The sequence below is a fragment of the Drosophila mauritiana genome, chromosome 2R (genome assembly GCF_004382145.1).
Source record: "Drosophila mauritiana strain mau12 chromosome 2R, ASM438214v1, whole genome shotgun sequence".
Classification (NCBI taxonomy): domain Eukaryota; kingdom Metazoa; phylum Arthropoda; class Insecta; order Diptera; family Drosophilidae; genus Drosophila; species Drosophila mauritiana.
In genome coordinates this window covers 17,700,179-17,719,879 of record NC_046668.1, presented here as the reverse complement: position 1 = coordinate 17,719,879, position 19,701 = coordinate 17,700,179, and the positions used below count along the sequence as shown (strand labels likewise).

Below are 19,701 nucleotides of genomic sequence, written 5' to 3'. Positions count from 1 at the left end.
CATGTATTTCAGATTCACCTGTCTATTGAATTGTCGTTGCAGGTTGTTCCGCCCGAGTGGATTCGATAGCTGGGAAACTGGCGGGTGGCTATCAAATTATGTCAGACGTTTTCTCGCTCGACTGAACGAAGAATTCAGCTACCTACATGTATCTTCAGTTTCGAATGTATCTAAACACCCACGAATTCCAAGAAGAAACCTTGGAAATTTCCCTAGCCAGCATTTTGAAATAAGTATTCAAGTTAAAATGTCAAAGTTATTTTCTCATACGCCCAAGGTACATATATCTTAAAAACAATGTGGAAAAATGGCTTTAAATTCCATTACGGCTGGTTTCTAGGTACAATATGATAGTGGCAATTAAACTTGTAAACACCCAATTAGTCGCTGACAAGGTAATAAAAACGGTTCAATAAACTAATACGAATTCCAGTTGTTGTTATGCCCCTTATCAATCCGAAAATAAGTTCAAAAGTTGTTCGCGTGTAATTCCTCATTGCTAAGATAATACAACATTACAGTAAGTCTTGTAGTTAGAACATGTATTGATATCAATAACTAATCAAAATAATTTTAACCAAAAAATCCAAACTGATCCCATCACCAAACTCCCAGCACGTATTCTATTATCAATTGGAAATCCAACTTAATTATAATGTGTATTTTCCAACAGTTTAGATTGCTAATGTTTTTTTTTTGTGTAATTTCAAATTGCTTAGATTACATAGCCGCGATTCTTATCCATCGAGTAAATATAAACAAATTTGGCGACCAAAGCAAACGATTTTTTGTCGACTAAGGGGGAATTCGTCTCAAGTGTCGTTTGTCTGGCAAATCCTTATCTCCAATGCACTGTCACTTTTCGCAACTCCAAATTGGGTTCGAGGAATCCGTGAAATCACAGGCATCTGCTACTAATACCCACTAATCGCCTGCACTTAATCTCGATTGCAGGCAATTACGAATGTAATCGCTATGCGCATACGGATGAAACAGGCGGTGGTCCTCCTCCGCGTTCCACACACCCCACCCGCCTCCCTTGGGCAGTTGTACCTGTCAAATTAAGTGATTAGGTGTCCGCCACTGATAACTCGATACTTGTGATAAGCCCGTGGGCTCTTGAGCTCTGAGCACTGAAATCCGCAAGCAAATCCCACTCGTATAAAATTGCCAGTGGCATTGTCCGGCGTTTTAGTTTGCCTCCGTTCGGCGAGCGGTTCAATTACGGTAGTACGGTTACCAGAGGATTCCGTATTTATAACTAATCACTAATCTGTAAACAGGCCATAAGCTGCGGTAGTTACAAGTGAGTGGAAGAGAACGAACGAAAGGACACGTGGTGACCCCAATCTCCGGACAGAGAAACAGGCGGTTACCAGAAGAATTCGATATTCTCAAGAGTGATCCCCATTCTTGGTGACCCCTAATTTTTGACCAAAGAAAGTTATATTACGGTAGAACGCTTACCACGGATTTCGATTTCGCTAGCGGGAAGTTGGATTGTGTTCATCAAACATCAGGCGACATACGCGAGTGCGAGCAAACCGAAAAGAAAGAGAGTAGCCCCTGGTGACCCCAATCTCCTGTCGTAGAATGAGAGAGGACCGTGCCAGAGAGTTCTGTCGCCAAGTGAGCAGCGCAGTGCAGCAGCCGCAGCCGCAGACGAACGCCAACCGTCGAAGGGGACAGTCGTACTCCCCGCCACCAATCAGCTGATCCTCAGCGGCCAAGAAGCGAGTGCTTTTCCAATTGGACTCGCTTTCATCTCGCCCACTAGTTTCAGTTTATTTTCGGTCATATGTGCTAATAAGAACACGCGAGTGCCAACTAATTGTGCCGGCGATTCTACAGTGCAGGTGATCGTCTTCGCGCAGACGGAAGATTCTTGCAGCGGGCCAAAAGGTAACAACAACAGTTGCCAGGCTTCTTTGCAGTGGAGACCAGCATTCTGCGTCTCTGTCTTCTGGGGCCTTTATTTCAACAAACAACCGCAAGTGCAGCCGCAACTTCCTTTCTTCAGCAGGTTATTGACTCAAGCCCTTGCAGCGTGTCGCGTTCTATGTGTGTTTACGAGTATGTTTGAATGCCGTCTGCATCTGCATTTGTAAATGTATCTGTATCCGCATTTGTATCCGTATCTGTGCTGTTGATTGTTTTCGTCCCAACTTCTTTTATTCTTTATTTTTCCAATGCGTCTGCCTGAGTTTAGTCCAAACAAATGCAGTTCTTGTCGCGAGTTAATGTTGATTCTTTACTGTGGTTTTCGATTGTGAGAGCGAGTGTTTGGGACTGAAAGAAAAAGTTAGTTCGACTCTCATAAGATCACTTTCTTACTAAGAACAACCTTTTCTTTCTATCTTTAATCTCGTATTGCGACAAGGAAGCGAGCATATTGCAAAACTGCCACTAAGTTGTAAAATAAATAACATAACCTAAGGTCTGTAGGTATTAACTAGGTATCCAATAGTCCGCAGACCTCTTATTTGTTTGTTGCTTTAGCCGGCTTTTCGTTCCCGCTGTTGTTGTCACAGTTGATTGCCGCCGCCTCTGCAACGCAAGTTTTGTTTTGGATTCTCCACTTCTTTCAATTTCCCCCATTCAAATTGTCTTTAAATAGTTCTACATTCCAGCTCACCCCAAATTTTTTCTTTTGAATATTAAGTAGGTGTGGCTGCCGCACAGAGAGTTTCCCCTGTTTGTTTGTTGTTTTTGTGGCAAGTGATTAGTTCAATCGATAAGCGTTTCGAGGGGGTGAAGTACGCGAGCAGATTACTTTTGCACATCCCATTTGGTTTTTTACTTGCCTCACTTTTAATCGCCGAGAAGTTGCCTTCGCCGCCGCCGGCGCGGGTCACCTAGAAGTCAGTGGAAAATGGGTCGATGTCGCTGTTGCACTGTAATCCCAATGGCATTTTTGCATTCAGTTGCGGAATACCGAGTAAATAAAAACCATTTCGCTTAATTGCTGCCCAGTAGCCAGTCGTTTTTCTAACCCCCACCCCCAACCCAACCAGTGGTCCTATTCGTTTTTAGGCCACACTCGCAGTCAGTTTTTATTTTAGTGGACATTCATCTCGGAAAATGCGATACTTGAAAAGTTTAGTGGGCCATTTCAAGTGATGATCGCTCATTTGTCTTCTTTTGTGGGTTGCTTAAACTTAAAAACGTCTTTTTATGAATATACTTCAGAAGACTAAAATGTGGATTTAATGATTAATTTAAAAAAATCATCACTTTTTATTAAACAACATCGGAAACAACCATAGTGTATTTTCACTGCGGCACAGTCAAACAAACAGAAATTTGTTATTAAATATTTCCCACACAAAAACTCAGCCGCATCACATGTGTGAACATTAAACGATAATATATGTATGCAGTATAGCCCAGTTGGCTATAAATAATCATGAAATACCGCTCGAAAAATTACAAAATGTGTCTCGTTCAATGCTGATTTGCCCAGAATGCCTATGCTTTATTCGGCCAAATTGTTAGAAATCCCAAATATAAATATGGACTCATTGTTTATTTGTTTGAAGCTGCATTATTTCAATGTCGTTGGCTAATTTGCGCCTGTCGATACTTTTCAGTTTTTATTTCATTTTTTTTTTTTTTGTGGCCAAATGGTGAACACATGTTTTCCGGTCCGAAATTCGGTACGGATTGTATCTATGCGCAATGGAAAAGATAGAAAGGAAGAGTATCTGCTCAACGCTAGCATATTTCTTAAATACAAATTACAAAAGCTCTTGAGCACTTTCGATTCTGTAGCCTACTTCATTTCCTGCCCACTTGACACTTCGAATAGCCGATAAGTATTATCTATGGCAGATGCTTTGAATAATCACTGCCTTGATTCGATAATGTGGAGTATTCACGAGACAAGAACCCCTCATTCATGTTTCGAGGTTTGTGCTCTTGTGCTATCAACATACATACATATTTCCTGATTGATTTCAATGGAATATTGAACTGCTGACAGCCTTAAGTTGCTCGCACTGGCTTATCGCGACCCCTAATTATTTAATCGATCCTCAAGTGGCTGCATTAACTTAAACCCTTTCCCCATCGCCAGAGAAATTGAACCGATTAGCCGTGGTGACGCGACGCATATCTGCAGAGCTTTATCAGTCGAATGCGTCACAATTGAAATTCGACAATTGAACTTAATTAGTTGGGGGGGTTGCTGACTCCGAACACTCTTAATATTTATTTCGCTGACCAATGGATTGAATATGTTTACCTCCCCTTTTCAGGCCACAATGAAATCAAAGTACGAAAACATGAAGATCATCTACAATCGTAGCAAGATCGGCTGGTACTGGGCTCCGCTGTTCGTATCATGCTGGTTTCTGCTCTTCTATCTGGTGGTCATACCCAGTTTCCATCGCATGCCGCAGCTAAAAACGCTCGAGGATGAGCGCCAGCAGCCGGGTCAGTTCATCGGGGAGCGTGCGGAGAACACCCTGCTCAGGCTATCCAAGATCGGACCCAAGGTCGTGGGCAGTGCGGCCAATGAACAGGTGGCCGTTCAGTTTCTGCTCAGCGAGATAGGTGACATCATCGACGATGCTCGAACGGATCTCTACGATATCGAGAAGGATGTCCAGGTTGCCTCCGGTAACTATCTCCTCTGGTCCATGGTCAATGTCTATCAGAGCATCCAGAATGTGGTGGTCAAGCTGTCGCCGAAGAATGCAACCAGTGAAGCTGCTCTTCTGATCAATTCCCACTTCGATTCTGTGCCGGGAAGCTCGGGCGCCGGAGACGCCGGAATGATGTGCGTGATTATGTTGGAGGTTCTCCGGGTTATCACAAAGTACGAGACCCCACTCACCTACTCGGTTGTGTTCCTCTTCAACGGAGCCGAGGAGAATCCACTGCAGGGCAGCCATGCATTCATCACCCAACATCCTTGGGCCCAAAATATTAAGTAAGTTGAGTCCTTATATACTATTTACGATATTAACTAAACAAACTATAATATTTTTAGAGCGGTCATTAATTTGGACTCGGCTGGCAGTGGAGGACGAGAAATTCTATTTCAATCCGGACCCGATCATCCCTGGCTCATGAAGGTACATTTTCCATCAGTTCTTACATTTTAGATTGTTGCTAAACTTGTTCATATCTTTTAAGTACTATGGCAAAAACATAGTTCATCCGTTTGCCTCCACTATCGGCGAGGAATTGTTCCAAAATGGCTTTGTTCCCTCAGAGACCGATTATCGCGTGTTCCGTGACTACGGCCATATACCCGGTAATATAAAGTGAAGTACAAAAATGCGCCTAATCACTAAGACTTTCGGTTCGGCAGGTCTCGATATGGCTCAGACTTTGAATGGTTATGTGTACCATACCAAATATGATCGCTTTAATCTCATCCCGCGGCGAACATACCAACTGACTGGTGAAAATATTTTGGCTCTGGTCAAGGCTCTGGCCAACGCAGAAGAACTGGAGAATCCATCGGTGGGTTCTTCGAAAGAATTGTAAAAAAGCAGTAAAGTATTAATCAGAAATCTAACAAATTTAGAAATACGCCGAGGGACACATGATATTCTTCGACATGATGGGCTGGTTCTTTGTCTATTATCCGGAGACCACGGGCATCATAATCAACATAACCGTGTGTGTCCTGGTGTGCGTCACCATCGTATTGTACATCTGGATGATGTCCAGCAGTACGGGCATGTTCCGTCGACGAATCTGGGCGAAGTTTGGCATTCTGGCCGCTCTCCAGTTGGCTGGAGTTGCTCTGGGCATAGGTCTGGTCATATCGATAGCCCTGTTCCTGGACGCAGTGAATCTACCGATGTCATGGTTTTCGCAAAACTGGATGCTCTTCGGCTTGTACTTCTGCCCCATGATTTTTGGTATGGGCATTGTGCCCGCTATCTACTTTAGTCGCACTAAAGAGGTGAGTTGAGAAAGTGTTTATGTAACTTAATATATATCATAATTTAACTAAATCCTTTTCAGCATGGCTTACCCCTGGGGTATGGCATTCAGCTATTGATGCATTCGCATTGCCTGATCCTGACCATTATCACCGCCATAATGGTGAGCTATAGTATTCGTTCCGCTTTCGTCATAATGCTCTGCATCGGCTTCTATACTCTGTCCGTGCTGATCAATTTGGTTACTAAGGCACACAAAACCAGTAAGATTATATGTTTTTTGTTTAATTTAAACTAATATTTAATTATCTTTCAGATTTCCTATGGCTCATACCGCACTGCATTTGCCAGGTGCTGCCCTTCATGTTCTATACGTACTGCTGCTATGCCTTCTATGTGGTTTTTGTGCCCATGCAGGGACGCGAGTGTAATACCAATCCGGAGATTCTAATGGGTTTCTTTACCGCATTGATGGTTCTACTATTTGCACCCTTCCTGGTGCCCTTGTTCTGTCTCTTCCGCAAGTCCAAGACAATTATCTCAATGTTTGGCATCTGCACGATACTGTTTATCATATTTGCCGCAACACCGATTGCCTTTCCATACGCCGAGAAGACGGCGCCCCAAAGATTCTTCGCTGTGGTATGTCCTTTTCTTTGGATTTTTACTCTGTAGTTCCTAAGTTTTTTATTATCTTACAGCACACGGCAAGAACCTTCCACAATGGCGATGCAGCGAGCACAGTGAGTCATAAGGACTCGGGATACTTTGTCCTACCGGTCGATCGGCGTCCTCACACCGTCGATGATATTCTCTTCGAAAACACAAACTTTACAAAGTCGGAACCTATTGATTGCGACTCGGAGCTCATGTGCGGATTCCCCATTTACAGCTCACGCTGGTTAAATGCAGTGTACGTTCTAAAAACATCAAATAACTTAGCTTTACTTATCGTTTTATTTGTTTTTAGTGATAACAGCTATTTTGTTCCTGGCCCCGAGCCAAATAGGGAATACATTCCCACTCTGACGATTTTGGAAAAATCGAGTAAATCAGCAACAAATATTAAGTTTGATCTCGAGATCTCAGGGCCGGATCACACGAGCATATTCATTCTGCCCTTAAACGATAGCAAATTGGTGGATTGGTCCTTCATTAGGGATCCGCTGGATACAAATGTAAAGCCTCCATACTACGTGTACTGGTCATATGCTTTAGATCCCAAGCCCCTGCAATTTTCACTGGAATTCGAGGTAATAATATTTAAATATTATACTTCAGTGGAATAGTTAGCTCATTACTTATTTCCAGCACGAAGATCCAAATTGGTCGGGAGGCACTTTCAAAATAGCTCTAATGGGTCATCGAATACACGACGACATGTATATTACGGAGGACTTCCGGGAATTCCTGGCCACGTTTCCGCCGTGGGCGCATGTTAGCTCCTGGCTGGGATCCTACAACAGTTGGCAGCTTTAAGTGTAGACTCAAGGTTCCTCCACGAACTCAACTCAATCCCATTTTTGCCATGACACCTCAGCTACTCTTAATCCTGGTACTGTGGATGCAGTGTACCAATTTTACCTAATCCAACGAACAAAGTGTCGATACGCATGGCACGCCCTAAATTGTATTAGTATTTACGATTAGAACACTGTAGTTACTACTTTGTAATTTTATTAATATATACTATAAATTATTTATTAAGATACGCCAACTTTGGAGTCTATATTCTCATCGCCGCCTATACAATCCAGCTCTCGAGGGCCGAGAACCAATCGGTGGTATAGGTCCAATCGGGGAAGGTTGCGAGGAACTCCTTGTATTCCTCGGTGTAGTGCTCTGGGTGGTATTGGAAGTGCTCGGAGACGACCAGCTTCATGTAGGGTCCGTCTGTGTTGCCCTCCTCGTGCTCGAGCTCCACCCAAAAGTTGAGGGGCTCCTCGGTTTGGGAGTATATGGCATAGATCAGGTAGGGAGGTGTGTGCTTCTCCAACAAAGGTGTATGGTCAAAGGACCAGTCTGTCACCTTGACATTGTCGAGCGGATCTATGTACATCATAACGCGATCGCTGGCCCTCAGGTTGTACTCATATCGTACCTTGTTGCCATCCAGGGATTGTTTAGACAGCTGGGTGAGGTTTATGTTCATTGGAATCACGGGTGGCGAGCTGTAGATCCAACGAGCAGAGTCTCTGTGATGAAAGAAAAAGTTTAGTTACCAACTAAGGTCAGGTTACGGTCTCTAACTCACTTCCACTCTATCCAGCGACCACTGTACAATGGTAGTCCACAGTACGGTTCTGCGGCACACGTGGCTGCCGTCCAGCTTTCCGGCTCGGCGTTCTTGAAAGTTGTGTCATCCAGTTCATGGAGTCGTGTATCCACAGGTTGAATATAATACCCAGAGTCCTGCTTACTTGTACCATCCAAATTGTGGAATGTTCGTTGTGTGTGCTGAAGTATAATTTTAAGGATAAGTAATACAAATATATGGTTAAATATATTTAAGAACCTACCAGCACATAGTACCGCTGAGGAGCCAATTGCTTCACAAATGGAAAACCGGCGGATGTGCAGGCCAAGATGATGAAAATAATTGTGATCACACCGAAAGATGAGAATACAATCTTGGGCTTTCGGAACTTGTGCATAATGGGAATCTGCAAGGATATGCTTTGAATATCTTGAAACAAAGACATGGATTGAATGAACTTACAACAAAACCAGCGTAGTTTATTGCGGTTGCAATGATAAAGACAGATATCATTATATCGGGACTACTTTCGGGTCCATCGCGACCCTCCATGGGAACAAAGGTGACAAGGGTGGCATAGCAGATGTAGGTGTAGAAGAAGAAGGGCAGCAGTTGGAACAACAGGTGAACTGTCACAAAGTAGCTCTCTAAACAAGGATAACAAGGATAAGGATTTAAGAATCCTAAAATCATAAAAATATTGTCAATATACTCACTCTTCAGGGTGAGCTTCAGTACTATTTGCACCAGGACGGAAATCGCGTAGAAGAAGATGCCCAGCATGGGGAAGTAGCTGGAGCGAATGCCCATGATGGTCATGATGATGCAGAGCAGGGCCAGCAGGATGCACTGGGCGTGCATGAAGCAGGCGATGGTCTGATCCAACTTCATGTTCGTTTTCCTCTTTGTGAATCCGATATAAGTTGCAGGAAGTATGCCAAAGGCGAAGAACAAGGTGCAGAAGTACAGCCCAAAGGTCATCCATTTTCCGTAGTACCAGGATTCGGCTAGACCCACACCTTGCATAAAAACGGCCACCAAGAGAGTTAGGCCGCAGGCCACGAACAGAGTTCCCGCTTGAACCAGGAAGATGATGGCGAATCTCATTACCACCGCTTTCGGAGCATCTGCACCATTGTCCAATGTCATGATGTACACCGAGGTGCCAATGCAAACAAAGGCCGCCACGGAAACCACCACATTGATGGCTATGCTCACCGATTCCGTATAGGTCATCATGAACCAGCCCAAGAAGTCATAGTACACGGTGTGTCCCTTCTCATACGCAGTGGTGTTATCCAATTCTGGAGCATTGGCCAGAGCCCAAATCAGGGGCAGTACGTTCTCGCCGGTCGACTGGTATGTGCCGTATTCCACGTTTTTGAAGTTATCGAACTCGGTGTGGTACACATATCCATTCATCACACTGGCCATGTCCAGGCCAGGAACTCCTCCGTAATCGCGGAAGATGCGGAAGTCAGTGTCCGAGGGAATAAAGTTATGCTGGAACAGCTCTTCTGCTAGGGTCTGAGCATATGGATGCGGCACACTTGCTTGATAGTACTTGGCCAACCACGGGTGATTGGGTCCCGTTTGGAAGAGCACCTCGCGGCCACCAGCTCCAGTCGAGTCCAGGTTCACCAAAGCTCTGACATTGGTGGAAAGGATATGAATGACTTCGATTTTTGACTTTTGCAAGGTACACCACTTACTTGCAATTCTTGGACCATTTGTGTTGTGTGATAAATCCGTGGGAACCCAGCATACAAGCCTCCTCGGCTCCATTAAATAGGAAAACCACGGGATGGGTTAGCGTTCTTTCGGAGCGTGAGATTACGCGCAGGGTTTCCAGCATGACAACCACCATGACGCCATCATCTCCAGCAGCCGGCGTTTGGACCTCCGAATCGTAGTGGGAGTTGACCAGCAGATAGTTCTCGTTGTCTGAACTCTTCTGGGATATTTTCACTACCACATTAGAGAGATTGGTGTAGGAAATGGTCATGCCCCACAAATGGAAGGCACCCGAAGAGTACTGCGTATCCACTTCAATGTCGTAGAGATCCAATCGGGCCTCGTCCTTGATCTTCTGGATCTCTCGTAGCAGAAAATTTACCGTATGCACTTCGTTGTTGATGGAGCCACTCATCTTGTTGCCGATTGCCGAGTACTCGGCCAACTGGCGCATCGCCCGCTCGCCGATAAACTTATCCGGATGCAGTGCCTCCTCACTCTGGTACAGCATCTTTGGGTAGCTGTGAAAACTGGGCAGTACTGTGGCATAGAACAGAGCAAAGGCGGCAGCCGCGTAAATGGGTGCTCCGAACCAAGGCCACTTCTTATCCCTGGACTTGCCGCCATCCTTCTCCTCTGTGATGTCAACGGTTGAAAAAGTCATCTGGAACATGGAATCCGAAAGTTATATGTCGTGAGCAATACAGGTTCCACATGAAAACTTTTTAAAGGAAATCTATGCAAACCAACTTGTAAGAAAACGTTGCATACTTTTTGGCCTAAAAATAAAACGGTACGATATTCGCTTTTACGATATAGGATCGGTAATAATTTACAATTATCTCATGCTATATGAGTGGTTGCCGAATCGAAGTCTCCATCGAAAGGAAGCCATAAAAGTTTTGAAAATATCATAAATTGCTCCAAATGGAGAGTTTAGAAAGGTCGTAAAGCAATTAGCACCCTACATAGCACTTAAATTTATGGTCTCCAAAATTTAAAATGCCACAAAAACTTCTAAAAACAGCAAACGATAACAAGACCAAGTCCTATTTTATGGCCGATATAAACTTTCTTATCGCCTATGGATACAGGAAACAAGGCTCTTTTGTTCGAAATATTATATCACTTCGTAACGGATCCCTTGATTTTAGCAAGCTTATCACATTTTCAACAGAATTTCTTATATTTTAAAGGAACACAATCACTTTGAGGACACTCTGCGATCTTAATCAGCCAAAACCGGTGAAATATTGCAAGGCATATAGCACTAACCTTCAGATCGCACGCGACTCGAACCGGAATCACCAACTATGATATACAACCGTACTGGAGCCCAGCCGTTGGGCAACTAAGACGCTCCAGGCTGTTTCCCAAAAATTAAGTAGGGCCCAGGTCCGGCGCGGTGGATTTCTTATCGCGTCCATGGCAGCGATAATAATTAAATATTATGATTATAATCGTCGATTTCGGCGCATAAAACGATTACATCCAGCGATAGGCGATACCAGAAGCATTTTCTCTTTATAAATTTTTTATGGAACCGTTGTTAACGCGATTAGGACTCACGTTCGGCGGAGATCTTTCGGTGGGGTCCAAAATCTAAAAAATCTACATAAAACGTACATAAAATAATTTAGATTGCTTGCTATCTTTAATTTGGGAAGTCTTATCGAATCACATAAATTCTAAACGTGTAAGTTAGATAAGCACGCAAGTTAAATAGGATTAGGAACATAATAGTTTTAGTTTACCATCTATGTAACAGTAATAACTAAATAAGTAAAAGTCGTAGACAATGCAACAAATAACATTAAAATTGATGAATTAAATAAATTGGTGGTAAACCCCACAGACAGAGAATAAATTTATAACATTTTTTTTTTGGCGCTGTATATCAGATTTTCGGCTTAGATAACAATACCTGTCTGGCACTGGTTGTTTCTTATTGCCTTAGGTTTTTTTTATAGCGGGGCTAAATACTAATAAATATGTCTTAGCAGGACGTACTATAGAACAGCTCATGATTTACTACTGTGAACATTACAGGCTAAACGAAATTTTGGTCCCACGTTTATTAAATTTGTGTTTACCTCAGTGATAATCCATTGAAAATATTCAACTATTCATGCTGATAAGCATTGGGACATATTAAATTATCAAATCCTAATCTGACAATCTGAAATCAGTCTGCATCACACTTTCCGTGAATGGACATTAGAAAAATACTCTCTTTTTTTGGGGGCGATGTGCGATTTCACCATTTGTATTTTTGCGTGGGGCACAAGTTGGCTAAACTCTGGACCATAAATTATAAATCTATTGCCGATTATTCCCCGACGAGGCCATAAAATTCGAGTTAATACGAATTTTGGTCATTCATTTTACGGACACCGAAAGTACACACACTCTTCTTGGTAGAAGAGTCCTCATTTCTACATCCATATCATGTAGAAAATAAATTCTACGTCTAGGCCTTATGTAACTTTCAATTGGCGATATACAATCGCAACACTTTGATATCGGCCGCATAGCTTAGGGGATTAGTTAATATTAATTATTGATAAATGAACAGCCCAATATAACTGACGCCTATCAATGATTATGGTATTTCATATCTCAAGAACAAAGTTCTTACGATATTTATTTTACTAAGGTACAAAAATGTATACATTATATAGCTTCTCTAAAAGATCCGGCTCTCAAACGAAGCTGGCCAGGGTGTGGCATCCACATAATGGGGGAAACTGTCGAGGAACTTCTTAAAGTCAGGCGTTATTAGTTCCTTGTGATGGGTCCAATGGCCTCCGAGACCAAGTTCCAGAGTAGTAGAGTTCCAATTTCCGTTGGGTTTCTGGTATATATTGCAAGTATATTTATATTTAAGTAACTATTGCGAGTTTTCCATAACTTACCTCCAGTTCTAGCCAGAACTTAAGTGGATCTCCATTGACACCCCACGAGAAGTAGATGAAGTAAGGTGGCTCAAAGCTCAGACGCAAGGGTGCCTGTAGTTGTCAAGATATTAACATGGAATTCAGACTTATGTGGCTTTAATTATTACCTGATGGAAGGACCAGTCCATCATCTTTGCTCCATTCAAGGGCTGAATAAAGAGCGCCATGTGATTGGGTCCACTTAGCTGCATTTCATAGCGAATTCTGGTGGGCGACACTGAGTTCTTGGACAGCAATAAAACGGTCGGCACATTCTCCCCAAGAACAGGTTCCGATGCGGGTATCCATAAGCTGTTCTTTCTATAAAGACTCAAATGTATTAGTTTACCAATTCTTTACTGACTTTTTGAGTTGGAAACTAACCTGGTCTTGTGCCAACGCTGATTGTATAGGGGCAATCCGCAATTAATTTCCTTATCACAATCGGATCCAATCCTTTGGGCCAGTGTCATGTTGATAACAGCATCTTAAAGGGCCAAAATATTCCATGAATTAATCTTTAAATATAATTAGTACACCTTACGTTTCACGGTGTAAGTGCGTCTGTCCTGGGGCATAATGAAGTAACCAGATTCCTGACGGCGCACTTTGTTATCGGCGTCGTGGAAGGTACGCTTGGTGTGCTAAAAAATAAAAAAAAGAAAATCCTCTTTACTTATCCATGCAAAATAACTTTGTAGTTTCTTACCAGGACAGCGAAACGCTGGACATTCGTTTCTGGGCGATAGGGGAATCCAATTGGTGTCATTGCAATAATGAAGCACAATAGCGTGATGCCCATCAGGCCGCAGATAATGGTCTTCGATTTGTTGAACAACTGTAGAACAGGAATAATGAAACCGCAGCACAGGAAGCCCACAGCAACACTGAAAACAGCCACCGCCAAATCCGGATTAAGGTTCTCTCCAAAACGACCGAACATAGGAATAAACGTGGTGAAGAATCCGTGCGAGAAATATGCAAAGAATACAAATGGTGGCACAGTGCAAACAATGTGCGGAATGACCCATGCGACATCTATTGAGAATAAAAAGACATATTAAAAGCAATCTAAATATACTCTTATAGATACAACTCACCCTTGGTGTGCAGTCTGGTGGCAATATTAATGATCAAGCCCACTGTATAGAACAAACAACTGAGCATCAGGACAAAAACAGAGCGAATTCCACAGATGGTGAAGATCAGGGTAAGAACGGATAAGAGAATGCAGTGGCAGTGCAGCAAAAGCTGAACCCGCTGACCAATGGGAAGCTTATCCTGAAAAAAATGTAGCGTTAGTCTTACAATAAATCATACCAAGCTAAATATACTTACTTGCTTGGTCCAGTGGAAATACATGGCGGGCACTATGGCCAAGCCGAAGAAGAATGTGGTGAAGTACAGACCCAGGATGAGCCACGAGTTCGAGAACCAGGACAGAGGCAAGTGCACCGCATCCATGAACAGACCGAGCAAAACTGGCAGGATGGCTCCCACAACAACAGATAGAATCTGTACGAGGAGAGTGTGTCCCACCTTCTTGAGGATCTTTTCGAGCTTTATGCCCGAGTTGACCGAAATCAGCTTAATAGCGTAGCCACAAATACCGATGGATATCAAGGAGACAATGACGTTCAAGATAACGCCTTCGGTTTCGGTGTAGAAAACCAGGAACCATCCCATAACATCGAAATAGATGGTGTGACCTTTGGCGTATTTCTGAAAAAGAAAACAGGCAATTAGTAATTTACGTTTTAGATCAAAAACAGCCATGTTACCGCTGAATTCTCAATCTCCGGAGAGTTGGCAATCTGTCGGACCAAAGCCAGCAAATTATCACCAGTATGCTGGAAACTACCCCTGGGAAAGATCTCTGCCTTGTCGTGTCGCGTGTGGTAGACAAATCCGTTGTAGGTGTAGGCCATATCCAAGCCGGGAACCGATCCGTGGTCACGGAAAATGCGGAAGTCCGTGTCAGAGGGAATGAAATTGTGCTGGAACAGCTCCTCGCCCATAGTAGAAGCATACGGGTGCTTGATGGCACGTCGGTAGTTCTTCATTAGCCAGGGATGATTGGGTCCCGATTGGAAGAGGATCTCTCGACCGCCATTTCCGCAGGAATCGAGATTGATAAGGGCCCTGTAAAAGATAAATGAAAGGATTAGATAATTTCGGCTAAATTTGAAGCACTCATTTGACCTACTTGCAATATTTGGCCCACTTGTGCTGGGTGATGAAGGCATGCGAGGCTTGGAGGGGATTTTCCTCGGCTCCGTTGAACAGGAATACCACAGGGTTCTTTAGTGGCTTATCGGACTTGGCCAGCACACGGAGTACCTCCATCATAGTGGCCACCATGGAACCGTCATCGCCAGCACCAGGTCCCGCTGGCACCGAATCGTAATGGCTGTTTACCAGAAGATATGTAGTGCTGTTCGTGTTCTTGGGGCTGATTTTAACCACAATATTCTGAATGCTCTGGTACATGTTGACCATGGACCAGTGAACATAGCTACCGGAAGCCACCTGAACATCCACTTCAATATCGTTGGCAGTGCCGGATCTAATTTTTTGCATCTTCTGGGAGAGCATCTTCAAAGCGGCCATCTCATTCTGTCGACTGCCCACCACTCGGGGTCCCAGGCTCACCAGCTCTCGTAGATTTTTCTCTGCGCGCTCGGCGATGAACTGGTCGGGGTGCGTTTCCTCATCCTGAATGGTCAGTGGGCGGGGAAGGCGATGGCAGGCGGGGATCGAGATGGTCACATAGAGCAGCAGCCAGAATCCAAAGAAGGCTGGTGCCCAGAACCACTTAATCTTGTTTCGCTGGACAAATGCTCGCTCACAGCCATTGGGCTGAGCCTGAAATGAAGAGGATAAGGATTAATTCAATTAAATTAAAGTCAGTATTGGCTTTAGGGAACTTATCTTATCCGTAGACTATGTGATATATTTACATACATATATCTTTTAAACTTGTCAATGCCCCCTAAAGATAGATAATTTTCGGCACAGTTTCATTCACACCGAATGGATATTACCCAGAACTTCGTAGTTAGTTAGACCTACGTCTGGCAGCAGACATGAGTCAATTTCGAAAATGGAATCGACTATAGGTATCAAGTCGAAAGTTAGATTTAATCCATCAACGGTTATCTTATCGCTGGTCAGCCCGCCAGTTGGTAAAGTTGCAAAACCTGTTGCCACCGAAAATCGAATTGGTCGCAGGTGGATAGTATATCTCCTTGTGTTGGGAACTGCTCCACTAAACTAAGGCCAGACAGATAGATAAACCGAGGGTGCAACTAGGGCGAAATGGTGCGCTGCTATCTCAAGGGTATCCACTGTTCGTTAGTTATCGGCTTTTTTCCGATAAGTACTGCACTCATGCCGCCAAAATAAAGTCGATTCTCTTGGAACTCAGCCATGGGTAATGCTCATGTTGCGGCTGTTTTGGTCGGCGGTGATTAGCACATACCACACCCAATTGAAGAGCAATCTAATCAAGGACCCAAAGTGGGTGCTTACCTCATACTGCTGGGAACCGCGGGGTCGTAGCAATGGATCCACATTCGTAGGATCGCTGGTCGGCGTTATGACGCGACGCCGAACATTCTTTTCACTGCCACTCATGTTTCCGGATTACGGTGCCCGGTATTTTGGTCAAGATCTACCAATGAACCGATCGCGTCGGCGTCCAACGCTCTACTGAACGTTCCACTGCATTGATTATCCTAAAGTACCGGTCTCAAATTTCTCCCTACAGAGAGAAATAGCTTTTTTATTCTCTCGCCCACGATACAATGTTCTTATCTTTCGTACATAGTTCGAAATATGTTTATAGCTACTCTGGGTACAGGGGGTTGTGGGGGGCTGGATTTTCATTAACAGTGGACTGCGAGAAATGCCTACATAACTTCCGCTTGGATTGTTCATAAATTTGAACTTGACCAATTCGATATATATCAATTAATTAGAGCAGCAGCATTATGAGTGCAAACCCATATCTTATCTTTTTTTACACACTGGAAACAATAAATGTATCAATCTGTATTCATCATAGAAATGCCTGAATGGTTTTTTTTACTTGCAACGATTTTGTGAATTCACTGACATATGCACTACATTTTTCTAAGTGCACTTTGCGCATTTAAAAGTGCATTTTCAATCTGCATCCGTACCTTCGATCTTTTCTCCTCCGTTTCGCTGCTCATTCCGAGGCGCTCTTCTTCTTCCCGTATCTATGTAGTAGCGAAACCGGCGTTGTTGTTTTTGCCGCTGCGAGTTTCAGCCGCCGAATGTGGGATCAAAGTTTCCGAAGCGCGGTTTTAATACCGCTCGAGCGCAAAGCGTTGCGGCACTAACTGAATTATTCAGAATAATGGTCAGCGTTTTGTTGACAGTTCTTAGTTGCTAATATTTACACTTTTGACACAGCGCATTATTTTCGTGTTTACTTGGGCAAATGTGTGTGTGTGTGTGGTAAACAAAATAATTGTGTGCGGCATTCGATAAAGATAGCAATCGTTTCGATCGTCTATCGCACCCAAGCGGTTCTTATCTGCTACGTAATTGCATACTTTCGGGCGGCAATTTGGAAACAATTTCACACTGGCCAGCAAAATTACCGAAGAGAAGAACACAAGATGGGGTACAACTAAAAGCGGTAATTTTGCTCATTTACAGTTATGCGCCCGTATGACTCTCTCTCTCTCTCTTTCTGGCCTGCATGTGCATTAGAAAACGATGACGTGAAAAACTCAGGCACACACACGCATGCAGCGAGAGCATCCCGTTTGGAATTGAGGACAACGTGGAAAACATGTGCCATAAAACGGGAAATGCAATAAAGGCGGGGGAGGTGCAGGAAGGGGCACTTAGGCGCAGTGTCATTCAACCTAAATAAGGAATGCCCGAGTGGGTGTAACCTATGTGTGTGTGTGTGTGTGCCAATTGCTCTCGCGAATTCATTCACTCACTAACACACTGACTCCCGCACTCACTTCTTCATTGATGCCTTGTGGCACTGAAATTCGTAAACAAAGCGTTCACCGGAACACGGACCGAAAGGATAATCGATAGAATGAACGCCCAGGAACAAGTGTATGGGAATTCCGTGAGAGTTTCACAATCAGAGCTACGAAAACACTGACCAGCTAGTTTTGGCCGTCTTTTGTGTGGCTGGTTTCAGTCGAATGGAAAGCGAGAGAATGCAGAAAGTACGCATGCGTGTGAGAGCAATTGCCGGTTTGGGGACACAACCAAAACAAAGCGAAATATGTGTCAGCTGCTTCTTCGCCCGCCTTTTCGACACAAATTCGCGCGTCCTCGTGCTTTGCGTACCCACCATCACCACCCATTCAACGTCTATCTTCTTTGCGCGTTCATTTTGGGGGTGTCGCTCCACCCACTCTCTCTCTCGCTCTCTATCCCACTTTCTCCGCCGTTCAGTTGAGCCGCTTGTCCCGCTGTTTCAGTCGCGTTTCAACGCTCGAAGCTTTTGGTCGTGCTCGCTGCCTAGGAAAAAGTTCAAGCAGTACGAAAAAAAAAATAAATTAGGACTCAAAGTGGGATCCCTAACGGTACTAAAAATGTGCTTGGAGTAAAGAAAGGGGCCGCGTATCTATGTGCGCGCGTGTGTGTATGTGTGCGTCTAGCTCTCTGCCTGTTCCGTTTGCCTAGCTAAAAATAAAATTATATAATTTTTAATAAAAAAAAAAGAATAACAGAAAGGAAAGCCCCCAGCGAATGCAAATCGTATGCGGAGCCAGCTGAAGAAACCGTACTGAATTTGTGAGTAACAGCCGCGGGATTGTTGGGCCAAAAAACACGTGAAATGCTTGCCTGCTTTACGGAGGCGAGTCATTTGTATTCAAATACTTGACTTTCATCGTGTCTGCGAAAATATTGGATTAAAAAACGCGGACCGCGCATGCAAATCGTTGTGATTTAATGCTAATTCAGCCAAAAGTCTATACCATCAAGTGACACAATAACGAAATTCCGGGACCGAATTCCAGATTTGGGTTGGGGTGCAAAACTTTAACTAGCTGCCCCTATATTTATTGAAAATCAATTAAAAGTTGTAATCAAAAGTTTACGAAATCCAACTCTGGTGAAGCGAAATTTGTTAGTTTGCAACTTTTAAATTGGCTTCCACATGATAGTTTCTATTTATTGATTCCTATTAAATGTCCCAATCGGATTTGGCGCTCCTAAAATGAAAACCTTAATTTGCGGGGATTACAGGTCGTTGACCATGGCGATTATCATTAGCCTGCCGTTAAAATCCCCCACACCAGTGGAAAAATGTCCTTTATGGGACAATAACTCCCACCACAAGGCAGCCAAGTTTTTCCTTATTTTTTTCCGTTTACTTTTGTGGGTCATAATAAAATTTTTGGACAATGACACAATAGCGGCAAATCAGTGGCAGGATGTGGAGAGAACAAAGCGCACGCAAGGAAGTGGAACATGAGAGGAATAATAAAGGAAAACAAAGGACGAAAAACAAAACAAAAACTGGTAAAAACCAGAAAAGTTTTCCAGTTAAAGTTCTAAGTAGTTGGCTCAAGGAGAGTTTTTCTAAAAAAAAAAAAAAATTGTAAACAATTTCCAAATTTGGGTTGACCTTTTTTGTTTTTTAGTTAAGCTTGCCTTGGTTTTCAATTTAGCCTTTTCCTTTTCATTGGCACCTATCGAAACAATTTTGTTATAATTAGGATCTGCTTAGTTTCACTTTGAATAGATTTCCAAAAACTTTTCGTGCGATCTGAAAAACGGAATGCCGACAATTGTTTACAAGCGTGGGAAATGTCAAGGGAAAAGTTCAAGTCCTTGGGGGCGGTACTCCTGGGAAAGTTTTCCATCT

The 19,701-nt window shown here is 43.5% G+C and overlaps 3 protein-coding genes across 4 annotated transcripts; 1 reads left to right on the top strand and 2 right to left on the bottom strand.

Annotated features, from left to right (window-relative positions):
* The first annotated feature begins 1,658 nt into the window (after window positions 1-1,658).
* LOC117136761 (endoplasmic reticulum metallopeptidase 1) lies at window positions 1,659-7,611 on the top strand. Its single transcript, XM_033297797.1, has 11 exons — window positions 1,659-1,902; window positions 4,257-4,933; window positions 4,994-5,078; window positions 5,140-5,260; window positions 5,318-5,472; window positions 5,537-5,920; window positions 5,983-6,163; window positions 6,217-6,542; window positions 6,602-6,813; window positions 6,871-7,153; window positions 7,212-7,611. Exons 2-11 carry the CDS (start codon window positions 4,263-4,265, stop codon window positions 7,377-7,379), a joined length of 2,586 nt encoding a protein of 861 aa, XP_033153688.1. The 5' UTR covers window positions 1,659-1,902; window positions 4,257-4,262; the 3' UTR covers window positions 7,380-7,611.
* A 5-nt stretch (window positions 7,612-7,616) lies between these two features.
* On the bottom strand, window positions 7,617-11,231 carry LOC117136760 (endoplasmic reticulum metallopeptidase 1). Its single transcript, XM_033297796.1, has 7 exons — window positions 11,167-11,231; window positions 9,870-10,555; window positions 8,874-9,805; window positions 8,620-8,804; window positions 8,420-8,563; window positions 8,155-8,357; window positions 7,617-8,095 (listed from the first exon to the last, which is right to left on the bottom strand). The coding sequence occupies exons 2-7, from the start codon at window positions 10,553-10,555 to the stop codon at window positions 7,645-7,647; spliced, it is 2,601 nt and encodes an 866-aa protein (XP_033153687.1). The 5' UTR covers window positions 11,167-11,231; the 3' UTR covers window positions 7,617-7,644.
* Window positions 11,232-12,493: 1,262 nt separating this feature from the next.
* LOC117136898 (endoplasmic reticulum metallopeptidase 1) lies at window positions 12,494-17,308 on the bottom strand. Of its 2 annotated transcripts, none has more exons than XM_033298012.1 (11): window positions 17,012-17,308; window positions 15,034-15,692; window positions 14,609-14,969; window positions 14,166-14,549; window positions 13,928-14,108; window positions 13,537-13,865; window positions 13,372-13,471; window positions 13,212-13,314; window positions 12,956-13,148; window positions 12,807-12,899; window positions 12,494-12,745 (listed from the first exon to the last, which is right to left on the bottom strand). In XM_033298012.1, exons 1-11 carry the CDS (start codon window positions 17,042-17,044, stop codon window positions 12,578-12,580), a joined length of 2,604 nt encoding a protein of 867 aa, XP_033153903.1. In that variant the 5' UTR covers window positions 17,045-17,308; the 3' UTR covers window positions 12,494-12,577. The 2 variants fall into 2 exon arrangements, with proteins under 2 accessions (XP_033153903.1, XP_033153902.1); XM_033298011.1 differs by lacking the exon at window positions 17,012-17,308 and adding an exon at window positions 16,359-16,564.
* Between the last annotated feature and the right edge of the window lie 2,393 nt (window positions 17,309-19,701).